The sequence below is a fragment of the Lithobates pipiens genome, unplaced genomic scaffold (assembly GCF_037356315.1).
Source record: "Lithobates pipiens isolate NorthernLeopardFrog02 unplaced genomic scaffold, aLitPip1_a1.2 Scaffold_19, whole genome shotgun sequence".
Taxonomy (NCBI): domain Eukaryota; kingdom Metazoa; phylum Chordata; class Amphibia; order Anura; family Ranidae; genus Lithobates; species Lithobates pipiens.
The window spans coordinates 596,905,122-596,919,506 of NW_027507764.1; the positions used below are offsets into that span (position 1 = coordinate 596,905,122).

The 14,385-nt window shown below is 48.7% G+C and overlaps 2 protein-coding genes across 2 annotated transcripts in view; both read right to left on the bottom strand.

The window, feature by feature from the left end:
• The window catches only part of LOC143998144 (SWI/SNF-related matrix-associated actin-dependent regulator of chromatin subfamily D member 3-like), a 97,277-nt gene that overhangs the window by 48,956 nt on the left and 33,936 nt on the right, over window positions 1–14,385 (bottom strand). The window contains exons 3-7 of the mRNA XM_077493884.1: window positions 3,968–4,155; window positions 3,831–3,873; window positions 1,785–1,925; window positions 1,533–1,655; window positions 392–487 (exon numbers count right to left, since the gene is read on the bottom strand). Coding sequence (XP_077350010.1) covers window positions 392–487; window positions 1,533–1,655; window positions 1,785–1,925; window positions 3,831–3,873; window positions 3,968–4,155 — 591 coding nt within the window. The remainder of the gene's footprint in view (window positions 1–391; window positions 488–1,532; window positions 1,656–1,784; window positions 1,926–3,830; window positions 3,874–3,967; window positions 4,156–14,385) is intronic.
• Window positions 4,258–12,951, bottom strand: LOC143997887 (uncharacterized; the record flags this gene model as incomplete). Its single annotated transcript, XM_077493713.1, has 3 exons — window positions 4,258–4,301; window positions 6,878–7,051; window positions 10,887–12,951. Coding segments are annotated over 3 exons (2,283 nt in total), but the record flags the coding sequence as incomplete, so codon positions are not given.

Consider the following 14,385-nt stretch of genomic DNA (forward strand, 5'->3'; position numbering starts at 1 on the left):
GGGATACCACCCCCCCCCCCCCCCCAGAAAGGTGACACACGGGATACCACCCCCCCACACAGGTGACACCACCCCCCACACAGGTGACACCACCCCCTCCCCAGACAGGTGACACACGGGATACCACCCCCCACACAGGTGACACATGGGATACCACCCCCCCACACAGGTGACACATAGGATACCACCCCCCCACACAGGTGACACATGGGATACCACCCCCCCACACAGGTGACACACGGGATACCACCCCCTCCCCAGACAGGTGACACACGGGATACCACCCCCTCCCCAGACAGGTGACACACGGGATACCACCCCCTCCCAATACAGGTGACACACGGGATACCACCCCCTCCCCCCAGACAGGTGACACACGGGATACACCCACCTCTACCAGGTGATTGTCAGGTCCATATAAATCTTTATCCAGCTCAATCACCAAACTTTTAAAGAAGGAGGAGAACTTCCGCTTCATCTTGCTGGGCTAAAAACAGACACATCCAGAGTATTAGCCAATCACAGACTGTTCTGCAAACCCCTCTCCCCCAATCACTGGAAAGACAACAGATTGCTCTGTGACCCCCTCCCCCCAATCACTGGAAAGAAACTGTGCTACAGTCAGCCCAAGCCTTTGCAATTGCCCCAATGACTGTTTTGTCCAACCAATGAGAGCTTCATAAAGTGAAGATGTTCAGTGTGACCTCTGGAAGGAAGATGCCTCCATTAGGATGGGGGACACTCACAATTATACTTTGCCCCGGTAAAATGGCAGATGACGGTTGAGTGGTCTGCCGGTGTTTTTCCCGCCCTCTTTCCCCTGGACAAAGCTGGGAACTGCAGGAGGCACAAAGCTGGGAACTGCAGGAGGCACAAAGCTGGGAACTGCAGGAGGCAAAAAGCTGGGAACTGCAGGAGGCACAAAGCTGGGAACTGCAGGAGGCACAAAGCTGGGAACTGCAGGAGGCACAAAGCTGGGAACTGCAGGAGGCACAAAGCTGGGAACTGCAGGAGGCACAAAGCTGGGAACTGCAGGAGGCACAAAGCTGGGAACTGCAGGAGGCACAAAGCTGGGAACTGCAGGAGGCACAAAGCTGGGAACTGCAGGAGGCAAAAGCTGGGAACTGCAGGAGGCACAAAGCTGGGAACTGCAGGAGGCACAAAGCTGGGAACTGCAGGAGGCACAAAGCTGGGAACTGCAGGAGGCACAAAGCTGGGAACTGCAGGAGGCACAAAGCTGGGAACTGCAGGAGGCACAAAGCTGGGAACTGCAGGAGGCACAAAGCTGGGAACTGCAGGAGGCACAAAGCTTTGCAGCTTCTCCGGGACACCTTTGGAGTCTCCTAAGAATAGTCAAAGTCCGTGACCAAGTCTGCTGCCTGCTGACCACAACCAGCGAGGGTGAGGCGTCCCCCCGACATCCACTCCTAGCGGGTTCTATTCCAAATTCTACCCCCCCCCCCCCCACTGCGCTCTATCGCTCCGACCCATCACCATCCACCCTTCAAAAGGTCAGAATAAACATCACTTACGTCATCCAGCAATTTGCCTTCGACACGCAACTCCCACGAGGCAATGCTTCCATCCGAATCGTCCGCATCCGGCTTAGCGGGGTTAAACGTATTTGAAATGTAAAGTCGTAGTTTGCGTTTTTGCTGTGACGGAGAGAAGAGGTCGTATCATGACAGCGGCTCCCGGTATCAGACGCTCTATGTACTCTCGGTACACCCCCTCCCCCTCTAATTGTACAACCCTCATGTATGCCCCGTTTATTGTATATCTACCGTCAGTGGTCCTCTGACCTTCATTGGTCTCTTCAAGGCTTCCTGGATATCAACACGTTTCCTCATTATGGTTTGGTCCAATTTCCGCTCAAAGGCCAAAAGGTCCATGTAAGCCTGAGACTCCGGGACCAACTCCCGAATCTGGGGGGGGGGAGGGGAGGGGGAGCAAGGGGAAAAGAATAGATTTCGAGGTCCATGATCATAAGAGGGGCACCCAAGTAAGTCACCTATGACAAGGACGGCACATTACATGTCGCTATCTCTCTGGTACCATATAGAACATGCAGGTGATATACAGTGCGAAAGTATTCACCCCCTTGAACTTTTCAACCTTTTGCCACATTTCAGGCTTCAAACAAAGATATAAAATTTTTATTTTTTGTGAAGAATCACCAACAAGTGGGACACAATTGTGAAGTGGAACGAAATCTATTGGATATTTTAAACTTTTTTAGCAAATAAAAAACTGAAAAGTGGTGCGTGCAAAATGATTCGGCCCCTTTACTTTCAGTGCAGCAAACTCACTCCAGAAGTTCAGCGAGGATCTCTGAATGATCCAATGTTGTCCTAAATGACTGATGGTGATAAATAGAATCCACCTGTGTGTAATCAAGTCTCTGTATAAATGCACCTGCTCTGTGATAGTCTCAGGGTTCTGTTGAAAGCGCAGAGAGCATCATGAAGACCAAGGAACACACCAGGCAGGTCCGTAATACTGTTGTGGAGAAGTTTTTAAAGCCGGATTTGGATATAAAAAGATTTCCCAAGCTTTAAACATCCCAAGGAGCACTGTGCAAGCGATCATTTTGAAATGGAAGGAGTATCAGACCACTGCAAATCTACCAATCCCTGGCCGTCCCTCTAAACTTTCAGCTCAGACAAGGAGAAGACTGATCAGAGATGCAGCCAAGAGGCCCATGATCACTCTGGATGAACTGCAGAGAACTACAGCTGAGGTGGGAGAGTCTGTCCATAGGACAACAATCAGTCGTACACGGCACAAATCTGCCCTTTATGGAAGAGTGGCAAGAAGAAAGCCATTTCTCAAAGATATCCATAAAAAGTCTCGTCTAAAGTTTGCCACAAGCCACCTGGGAGACACACCAAACATGTGGAAGAAGGTGCTCTGGTCAGATGAAACCAAAATCCAACTTTTTGCCCACAATGCAAAACGATATGTTTGGCGTAAAAGCAACACAGCTCATCACCATCAACACACCATCCCCACTGTCACACATGGTGGTGGCAGCATCATGGTTTGGGCCTGCTTTTCTTCAGCAGGGACAGGGAAGATGGTTAAAATTGAGGGGAAGATGGATGCAGCCAAATACAGGACCATTCTGGATGAAAACCTGTTGGAGTCTGCAAAAGACCTGAAACTGGGACGGAGATTTATCTTCCAACAAGACAATGATCCCAAACATACAGCAAAATCTACAAAGGAATGGTTCACAAATAAACGTATCCAGGTGTTAGAATGGCCAAGTCAAAGTCCAGACCTGAACCCAATCGAGAATCTGTGGAAAGAGCTGAAAACTGCTGTTCACAAACGCTCTCCATCCAACCTCACTGAGCTCCAGCTGTTTTACAAGGAAGAATGGGCAAGAATTTCAGTCTCTCGATGTGCAAAACTGATAGAGACACCCCAAGCGACTTGCAGCTGTAATCGCAGCAAAAGGCGGCTCTACAAAGTATTAACGCAAGGGGGCCCAATCATTTTACACGCCCCACTTTTCATTTTTTTTATTCGTTAAAAAAAGTTTCAAAAATCCAATAGATTTCGTTCCACTTCACAATTGTGTCCCACTTGTTGGTGATTCTTCACAAAAAATAAACATTTTATATCTTTATGTTTGAAGCCTGAAATGTGGCAAAAGGTTGAAAAGTTCAAGGGGGGTGAATACTTTTGCAAGGCACTGTATGGTCACAACTCTTCTAGACCACAAAACATAACAACAACAACCACCCAACACTTGGCATTAACGGGCATGAGAAACCATCACCCTCATCTGACTGAAGGAGGGGGAAGAATATCGGGGGTATTACCCTCTGTGGTAGAATCTTATCCGCCATCTTTCTTCTCTTTGCACTGCAAGAAAAGAGAAAACATTGAGATTAATAAAAACTCCACCAAAAAGGATTTCCTTCTTCCTTACAAAACCACGTTTTTTTTTTTTCCTCACCTGCGGCTCCGCCCCTGAGGAGGTGTGTTTTGCTGAACCTGGGTCGGCGCGGATCGTTTTCTGGTCGGTTCCATCACGGTTGCAGGGATTCCGGGACGGACCGATGGGCTTCCACCAAATGGAGGGCCTGGGGGGCCCATGGGAGCACCTTGATGAGGCATTCGGGCCCCAGAGGGCATCCCAGGGCGCTGAAGGCAGAGAAGGTCATTGTGTGGTTAGAATACAATACTGGGCGGGGCAAAGCTGGCGCATCGTCTACCAATCACAAGAACATTCCTCACACTGCCGGGTCAACTCTCTACGGTTAGTAAATCTGGGGGGATAAGAACAAAGGCTGGGGGGACAAAGAGAGAGAGAGAAGAAAGGAAACAGAAGAAGAGGTCCCAGGAGGAGGAGATGAGAGAGAAACTAGAAGAAGAGACTGGAAATAGAGGAGCCAGAACCCGAGAATACAAGGCTGGATGGGGCTTTGGGGATGGGTGTGGGGGGGGGGGGGGGGGGGAGGGGGACGAGCCAACCGGAGAAAAGATCTGAAGTAGAGAAAGAAAGTAGAGAGGAGAACCGCAGAAGAAAGAGATGAACGAGGGAGAGGAGCATAGGAGGGAAAAATGAAAAGGATGCCATTTACAGCAGAGAAAAGTCGATGGAAGATCTCACTCAGAAGAAAGGAGACCGTCACAGAAAAAAAAAAAAGGAGATTACAAGCGGAGGAGAAGAGGCAATCCACACAACTGATATCCTCTGAAAAAATAAAGAAGATTCCACACAGATACCGTAACAGAGGAGGAAAACTGAAAGAGAGGAAAAGAGATCCCACAGAGAAAAAAAAAAAAAAACCCCTCTAGAAGAGATGAAGAGAGAGATGGAATCTTAGAGTAGGAGAAACATTTGCAGAGAGTAGAAGGGGACATCTCAGAATACAGTAGAAGAGAGGAGAGCTCTAAATATGAGAGAGGAGATCTGTGAAGGAGAGGAGATCTCACACAACATAGGCAAGAGGAAATCTCAGAGTAGGAGATCTCAGAGTAGGAGAGAGGAGATCTCAGAGTAGGAGAGAGGAGATCTCACGTAACATAGGAAAGAGGATGTCTCAGAGTAGGAGAGAGGAGATCTCACGTAACATAGGAAAGAGGATGTCTCAGAGTAGGAGAGAGGAGATCTCACGCAACATAGGAAAGAGGATGTCTCAGAGTAGGAGAGAGGAGGTCTCAGAGTAGGAGAGAGGAGATCTCAGAGTAGGAGAGAGGAGATCTCAGAGTAGGAGAGAGGAGATCTCAGAGTAGGAGAGAGGAGATCTCAGAGTAGGAGAGAGGAGATCTCAGAGTAGGAGAGAGGAGATCTCAGAGTAGGAGAAAGGAGATCTCACGCAACATAGGAAAGAGGATGTCTCAGAGTAGGAGAGAGGAGATCTCAGAGTAGGAGAGAGGAGATCTCACGTAACATAGGAAAGAGGATGTCTCAGAGTAGGAGAGAGGAGATCTCACGTAACATAGGAAAGAGGATAGAGTAAGAGAGAGGAGATCTCACGCAACATAGGAAAGAGGAGGTCTCAGAGAAGGAGAGAGGAGATCTCAGAGTAGGAGAGAGGAGATCTCAGAGTAGGAGAGAGGAGATCTCAGAGTAGGAGAGAGGAGATCTCAGAGTAGGAGAGAGGAGATCTCACGCAACATAGGAAAGAGGATGTCTCAGAGTAGGAGAGAGGAGATCTCAGAGTAGGAGAGAGGAGATCTCACGCAACATAGGAAAGAGGATGTCTCAGAGTAGGAGAGTGGAGATCTCAGAGTAGGAGAGAGGAGATCTCAGAGTAGGAGAGAGGAGATCTCAGAGTAGGAGAGAGGAGATCTCAGAGTAGGAGAGAGGAGATCTCAGAGTAGGAGAGAGGAGATCTCACGCAACATAGGAAAGAGGATGTCTCAGAGTAGGAGAGTGGAGATCTCAGAGTAGGAGAGAGGAGATCTCAGAGTAGGAGAGAGGAGATCTCAGAGTAGGAGACTGAAGAACAGTAGACATCCCATACAGGCCAGGTTCTACAAAGAGGAGATTACAAACAAATCTAAGGTAGATCCTACACAGAGAGAGGAGGAATCTCACAAAAGCTAGAAGAGAGCAGAAAATACCAGAGAGAAGAGAGAGAGGAAGAAGAAGAGATCACACAGATAGGAAAAGACAGAATGACGATATCCCACAGAGAAAAGAGAGAAGAAAAGATCCCATCGAGAATAGAAGAGATCCCAGAGAGGAGAAGAAAGAGGGGATCCCACAGAGAGGTGACACGAAGAAGAGAGCACACAGAAGAAGAGATCCCACAGACAGGATAAGAGATGGAGAGATTCTGGCTGAGAGGAGAAGAGATTCCACTGAGAGAAGAATCCACTGAGAGGAGAAGAGAAAAGAAGCAATTCAACTAAGAAATTATGATAAAAGTAGAGATAACACACAGAGGAGAAGAGAGAAAAAGAGATTACAACAAAAAGAGAAGAGATGAAGAGATTCCACATACAGAAGAAGCAAATCCATTAAGAGGAAAAAAGAGAAGAGATTCAAAAGAGAGAAGAAAGAAAAGATTCCACTGAGAGGAGAAAAGAGATTACAATGAAAGGAGAAGAAAGAAGAATAGATCCCACAGAGAACAGAAGAGATCCCACTGAGAAGAAAAAAAGAGAGGAGGACCCCACAGAGAGGTGAAGAAAGAAGAAGAAATCCTATTGGGAGTAGAAGAGATCCTACAGACATAAAAAATGGTCCCACAGGGAATAGGGGAGAGCAGAAGAGATCCCCTAAGAAGAAAAAAAAGAGGGGATCCTACAGAGAGATGACAAGATCCCACAGAAAGGAGAATAAAAAAGAAGAGATCCCACTGAGTGTAGATGAGAGAATAATAGATCCCAGTGGGAGAAGAAGAGATCCTACCGAGATGAGAAGAGAAAAGAGATCCTACAGACAGAAGAAATGGTCCCACGGAGAAATGAGATTCCAATGAGAGGATAAGAAATTTAGAATAGATCAGAAGAGATCCCACTGAGAAGACAAAAAAGAGAGGATATCCCACAGACAGGTGAAGAGATCCCATTGGGAGAAGAGATCCTACAGACAGAAGGAGAGAAAAAGAGATCCTACGGACAGAAGATATGGCCCCACTGAGATGAGAAGAGAAAAGAGATCCTACAGACAGAAGAAATTGTCCCACTTGGAAAAGAGATCCAACTGATGGGAGAAGAGATCCAAATGAGAGGAGAGAAAAGAAGAGATTCCAATGAGAGTAGAATAAAGAAGAATAGATCCCAAGGGGAGTAGAAGATAGCAGATCCCCCTAAGAAGAAAAAAAGAGGGGATCCTTTAGAGAGGTGAAGAGAGAAGAGGAGATCCCACAGAAGGGGAAAAGAAGAGATCCCACAAAGTAGAAGAGAGAATAATACATCCCATTGGGAGTAGAAGAGAAGAGTGAGTGAGTGACTTGTATAGTGCTACCTATGTGACCTGAATCGCCTCAGGGCGCTTTCTTGCCGCCAGAGTCCATCTGCGGCTTTGTGCGGTCCTTTTACCCCGTAAGGTCCTGACACGCTTACAAACACATACAACATTGACATACACATATTAAGGCCAATTTTTTTAGACAAGGTCTAATTAACCTCCCTGCATGTCTTTGGAGTGTGGGAGGAAACCGGAGTACCCGGAGGAAACCCACACAGGCACAGGGAGAACATGCAAACTCCAGGCGGGTAGTGTCGTGGTTGGGATTTGAACCAGCGACCCTATTGCTGCTAGGTGAAAGTGCTACCCACTACACCACTGTGCCGCCCAAATAAGAAGAGATCCCATTGAGATGAAGGGCAGCACAGTGGTGTATTGGGGCAGAACAGTGGTGTAGTGGGCGGCACAGTGGTGTAGTGGGTGGCACAGTGGTGTAGTGGGCGGCACAGTGGTGTAGTGGGTGGCACAGTGGTGTAGTGGGCGGCACAGTGGTGTAGTGGGCGGCACAGTGGTGTAGTGGGGCGGCACAGTGGTGTAGTGGGGCAGAACAGTGGTGTAGTGGGGCGGCACAGTGGTGTAGTGGGGCGGCACAGTGGTGTAGTGGGGCGGCACAGTGGTGTAGTGGGGCGGCACAGTGGTGTAGTGGGGCGGCACAGTGGTGTAGTGGGGCGGCACAGTGGTGTAGTGGGGCGGCATAGTGGTGTAGTGGGGCGGCACAGTGGTGTAGTGGGGCGGCATAGTGGTGTAGTGGGGCGGCACAGTGGTGTAGTGGGGCAGCACAGTGGTGTAGTGGGGCGGCACAGTGGTGTAGTGGGGCGGCATAGTGGTGTAGTGGGGCGGCACAGTGGTGTAGTGGGGCGGCATAGTGGTGTAGTGGGGCGGCACAGTGGTGTAGTGGGGCGGCACAGTGGTGTAGTGGGGCGGCACAGTGGTGTAGTGGGGCGGCACAGTGGTGTAGTGGGGCGGCACAGTGGTGTAGTGGGGCAGAACAGTGGTGTAGTGGGGCGGCACAGTGGTGTAGTGGGGCGGCACAGTGGTGTAGTGGGGCGGCACAGTGGTGTAGTGGGGCGGCACAGTGGTGTAGTGGGGCGGCACAGTGGTGTAGTGGGGCGGCACAGTGGTGTAGTGGGGCGGCATAGTGGTGTAGTGGGGCGGCACAGTGGTGTAGTGGGGCGGCATAGTGGTGTAGTGGGGCGGCACAGTGGTGTAGTGGGGCAGCACAGTGGTGTAGTGGGGCGGCACAGTGGTGTAGTGGGGCGGCATAGTGGTGTAGTGGGGCGGCACAGTGGTGTAGTGGGGCGGCATAGTGGTGTAGTGGGGCGGCACAGTGGTGTAGTGGGGCGGCACAGTGGTGTAGTGGGGCGGCACAGTGGTGTAGTGGGGCGGCACAGTGGTGTAGTGGGGCGGCACAGTGGTGTAGTGCAATCCAAAGACATGCAGGGAGGTTAATTGGCTTCTGTCCAAAATTGGCCCCTAGTATATGAATGTGAGTTGGGGACCTTGGATTGTGGCTCCTTGGGTGTGGGGACCAATGTGAGTGTGGCGAGCTGCGTATATTGAGGGCGCTATATTGGTGGGTACCTTATATAATATATAATGGGGGTGCATCTTGATGGGACATGCGTGTGGACACGCACCCCCCACTCACTCAGGATGGACTGGTGTCTTTATTCTACCTTACCAACTATGCAAGAAGAGTAGAAGAGATCCTACAGAGTAGACGAGGGAATAATACATCCCATTGGGAGTAGAAGACAAGAGGAGATCCTACAGACAGAAGAAATGGTCCCACTGAGATGAGAAAAGAGATTCCAATGAGAGGAGAAGAGAGTAGAGCAAAAGTTCAGCAGGAACATCGTCTGTTGGCCGCCGAATGCCCCACGATGCATTCTAGGGACCCCATTGGATGAAGCAATGCAGCTGACTGGTGGACAGGTGCAAGGCATTGCCCAATCAGAGCCATGACTGGACAAAGTGATGATGACTTTATCTAATCGTGGCTCAGACCTCACACTATAAAAGGTTCCTTCCCACAGTGGAGGCCACCAAGGAGAGGCAGACATTGCCATGGCACGGCGAGGGGTCCAGCAGCATCGGGGTCCTCAGGCAGGGCGTCATTTCCTCTGTGTAGTGATGTTGGCCATGTTATCCAGACACCGCATGCAGAGGTGGTGGACTGGCTTACTAAACCTTCCTCATCCTCCGTCACCTAAGTAAAGACAAGTGTGCCGTGTCCCCCGCAGCGGCCAGAGGGGCTAAACCTGCCTCCTTGTCCACAGCTATTCCTGCCATAACCCAAGAATCAGCCATGGAGGAGTCAGCGGAGATATTTGACCACAACGTCAGCCACTTGCCCCGTGACGATGCCCGGCCATTACTGGATGTTGGTTCCAAGGTTGAGAAAGGCAGGAGGAACATGAGCCTACAGCAGTGATGGCGAACCTCGGCACGCCTGATGTTTTGCAACTACATTTCCCATAATGCTCATGCACTCTGCAGTGTAGTTGAGCATCATGGGAAATGTAGTTCCAAAACATCTGGGGTGCCGAGGTTCTCCATCACTGGCCTACAGAAAGGGGAGAACGCTGGTAGACCAATTGGCAGTCATGTTCCCCCAGCTGCAGCACATTGCCAAGTTGTCTGCGGTGGTATTGAGGATGGAGGAGGAGATGAGGATGAGGATGATGATGATGATGATGTCACTGACTTTATAAAAAAATTGTTAATCTGAGTGTACTATAAAATTTGTCTTCTTCTCATGAGGCTCACTGTGGTGCAAAACGTTGTGATTTCCATCCAAAGTCAGTGGTAGAGAGGCCAGAACTTATCCATAAAATCTCCAATCTTGTTCTCGGTACGACATTGTGACCTCATCACACAGACTGGCTCCACAAGCCGCTGTTTAGAAAAGAAACTGTGCGGGGAATATCTATTTAAATGTCATTTATTTTCTTTATAAATGGCAGTTTTGCTGCAGCAGGTTCTATACATGGTACAGATACAGCAGGTTCTATACACGGTACAGAGACAGCAGGTTCTATACGCGGTACAGATACAGCGGGTTCTATACGTGGTACAGATACAGCGGGTTCTATACGTGGTACAGATACAGCGGGTTCTATACGTGGTACAGATACAGCAGGTCCTATACGTGGTACAGATACAGCAGGTTCTATACGTGGTACAGATACGGCAGGTTCTATACACGGTGCAGATACGGCAGGTTCTATACGCGGTACAGATACAGCAGGTTCTATACGCGGTACAGATACAGCAGGTTCTATACGCGGTACAGATACAGCAGGTTCTATACGTGGTACAGATACAGCAGGTTCTATACGTGGTACAGATACAGCAGGTTCTATACGTGGTACAGATACAGCAGGTTCTATACGTGGTACAGATACGGCAGGTTCTATACACGGTGCAGATACGGCAGGTTCTATACGTGGTACAGATACAGCAGGTTCTATACGTGGTACAGATACAGCAGGTTCTATACGTGGTACAGATACGGCAGGTTCTATACACGGTGCAGATACGGCAGGTTCTATACGCGGTACAGATACAGCAGGTTCTATACGCGGTACAGATACAGCAGGTTCTATACGCGGTACAGATACAGCAGGTTCTATACGTGGTACAGATACAGCAGGTTCTATACGTGGTACAGATACAGCAGGTTCTATACGTGGTACAGATACAGCAGGTTCTATACGTGGTACAGATACGGCAGGTTCTATACACGGTGCAGATACGGCAGGTTCTATACGCGGTACAGATACAGCAGGTTCTATACGCGGTACAGATACAGCAGGTTCTATACGTGGTACAGATACAGCAGGTTCTATACGTGGTACAGATACAGCGGGTTCTATACGTGGTACAGATACAGCAGGTTCTATACGTGGTACAGATACAGCGGGTTCTATACGTGGTACAGATACAGCGGGTTCTATACATGGTACAGATACAGCAGGTTCTATACGTGGTACAGATACAGCAGGTTCTATACGCGGTACAGAGACAGCAGGTTCTATACGCGGTACAGATACAGCGGGTTCTATACGTGGTACAGATACAGCGGGTTCTATACGTGGTACAGATACAGCAGGTTCCATATGCGGTACAGATACAGCAGGTTCTATACGTGGTACAGATACAGCAGGTTCCATATGCGGTACAGATACAGCAGGTTCTATACGTGGTACAGATACAGCAGGTTCTATACGTGGTACAGATACAGCAGGTTCTACACGCGGTACAGATACAGCAGGTTCTATACGTGGTACAGATACAGCAGGTTCTATACGTGGTACAGATACAGCAGGTTCTATACGTGGTACAGATACAGCAGGTTCTATACGTGGTACAGATACAGCAGGTTCTATACGTGGTACAGATACAGCAGGTTCTATACGTGGTACAGATACAGCAGGTTCTATACGTGGTACAGATACAGCAGGTTCTATACGTGGTACAGATACAGCAGGTTCTACACGCGGTACAGATACAGCAGGTTCTATACGTGGTACAGATACAGCAGGTTCTATACGTGGTACAGATACAGCAGGTTCTATACGTGGTACAGATACAGCAGGTTCTATACGTGGTACAGATACAGCAGGTTCTATACGTGGTACAGATACAGCAGGTTCTATACACGGTACAGATACAGCAGGTTCTATACACGGTACAGATACAGCAGGTCCTATACGTGGTACAGATACAGCAGGTCCTATACGTGGTACAGATACAGCAGGTTCTATACGTGGTACAGATACAGCAGGTTCTATACGTGGTACAGATACAGCAGGTTCTATACGCGGTACAGATACAGCAGGTTCTATACGTGGTACAGATACAGCAGGTTCTATACACGGTACAGATACAGCAGGTTCTATACACGGTACAGATACAGCAGGTTCTATACACGGTACAGATACAGCAGGTTCTATACACGGTACAGATACAGCAGGTTCTATACACGGTACAGATACAGCAGGTTCTATACACGGTACAGATACAGCAGGTTCTATACGTGGTACAGATACAGCAGGTTCTATACGTGGTACAGATACAGCAGGTTCTATACGCGGTACAGATACAGCAGGTTCTATACGTGGTACAGATACAGCAGGTCCTATACGTGGTACAGATACAGCAGGTTCTATACGTGGTACAGATACAGCAGGTTCTATACGTGGTACAGATACAGCAGGTTCTATACGTGGTACAGATACAGCAGGTTCTATACGTGGTACAGATACAGCAGGTTCTATACGTGGTACAGATACAGCAGGTTCTATACGTGGTACAGATACAGCAGGTTCTATACGTGGTACAGATACAGCAGGTCCTATACGTGGTACAGATACAGCAGGTCCTATACGTGGTACAGATACAGCAGGTTCTATACGCGGTAGAGATACAGCAGGTTCTATACGTGGTACAGATACAGCAGGTTCTATACGTGGTACAGATTCAGCAGGTTCTATACGTGGTACAGATGCGCCATTTTACAGGCAGACTAAGGGGACCCCCCCCCTCCCCCCATGCACTACATTTAAAGGAATTTTTCATTTTTATTGTTTCACTTTAAGCATCATTAAAATCACTGCGCCTGTAAAAACTATTTTGCGTTGATACATTTCCCCCGGGGCAGTACCCGGGGCCCCCAAACCATTTTTGATGGCCAATAACTTGCATATAAATCCTTACAAATGGGGACTTTTGATTTTTTGAGTTTGGATCCCATAGACTTCAATGGGGTTCGTTTTTGATGTTGGAGAGTTCTGGCAAAAACCAGACCAGGGCATGTTCATCCCATCTCTAGAAGAAAGCAGAAGAGATCCCCCTGAGAAGAGAAAACAGGGGATACCACAGAGAGGAGACGAGGGAAGAAGAGATCCCACAGAGGAGAAGAGGGAAGAGATCCCACAGAGGAGAAGATGAGGGAAGAGATCCCACAGAGGAGAAGATGAGGGAAGAGATCCCACAGAGGAGAAGATGAGGGAAGAGATCCCACAGAGGAGAAGATGAGGGAAGAGATCCCACAGAGGAGAAGATGAGGGAAGAGATCCCACAGAGGAGAAGATGAGGGAAGAGATCCAACAGAGGAGAAGATGAGGGAAGAGATCCCACAGAGGAGAAGATGAGGGAAGAGATCCCACAGAGGAGAAGATGAGGGAAGAGATCCCACAGAGGAGAAGAGGGAAGAGATCCCACAGAGGAGAAGAGGGCAGAGATCCCACAGAGGAGAAGAGGGAAGAGATCCCACAGAGGAGAAGAGGGAAGAGATCCCACAGAGGAGAAGATGAGGGAAGAGATCCAACAGAGGAGAAGATGAGGGAAGAGATCCCACAGAGGAGAAGATGAGGGAAGAGATCCCACAGAGGAGAAGATGAGGGAAGAGATCCCACAGAGGAGAAGAGGGCAGAGATCCCACAGAGGAGAAGAGGGAAGAGATCCCACAGAGGAGAAGAGGGAAGAGATCCCACAGAGGAGAAGATGAGGGAAGAGATCCCACTGAGCGGAAAACAGAGGGAAGAGATTCCAAAGAGAGGAAAACAGAGAGGAGGAGAACCCACTGAGAAGAGAGGAGAAAAGAAGCAATCCCACTAAGAAATTAAGAGAAAAGTAGAGATCTCACAGAGAAGAAGAGATCCCACTGAGAGAAGAGAAGTGATTCCACATACAGAAGAAGAAAATCCATTGGGAGGAAAAAAAAAAAAGAGGAGAAGAAAAGATTCCAAGGAGAGGAGAAGATAGAAGAGATCCCACTGAAAGGGGAAAAATGAAGAGATCATATGGAGAGGAGAAGATAAAATAAGACATCCCAATAAGAGAATCAATCCCACTGAGAAGAGACTAGAGAAGAGTAGAAGCCACTGGAAGCAGAGGAGGGAAGAAGAGATCCCACCAGGAGAAATCTAAAAAGAAAAACG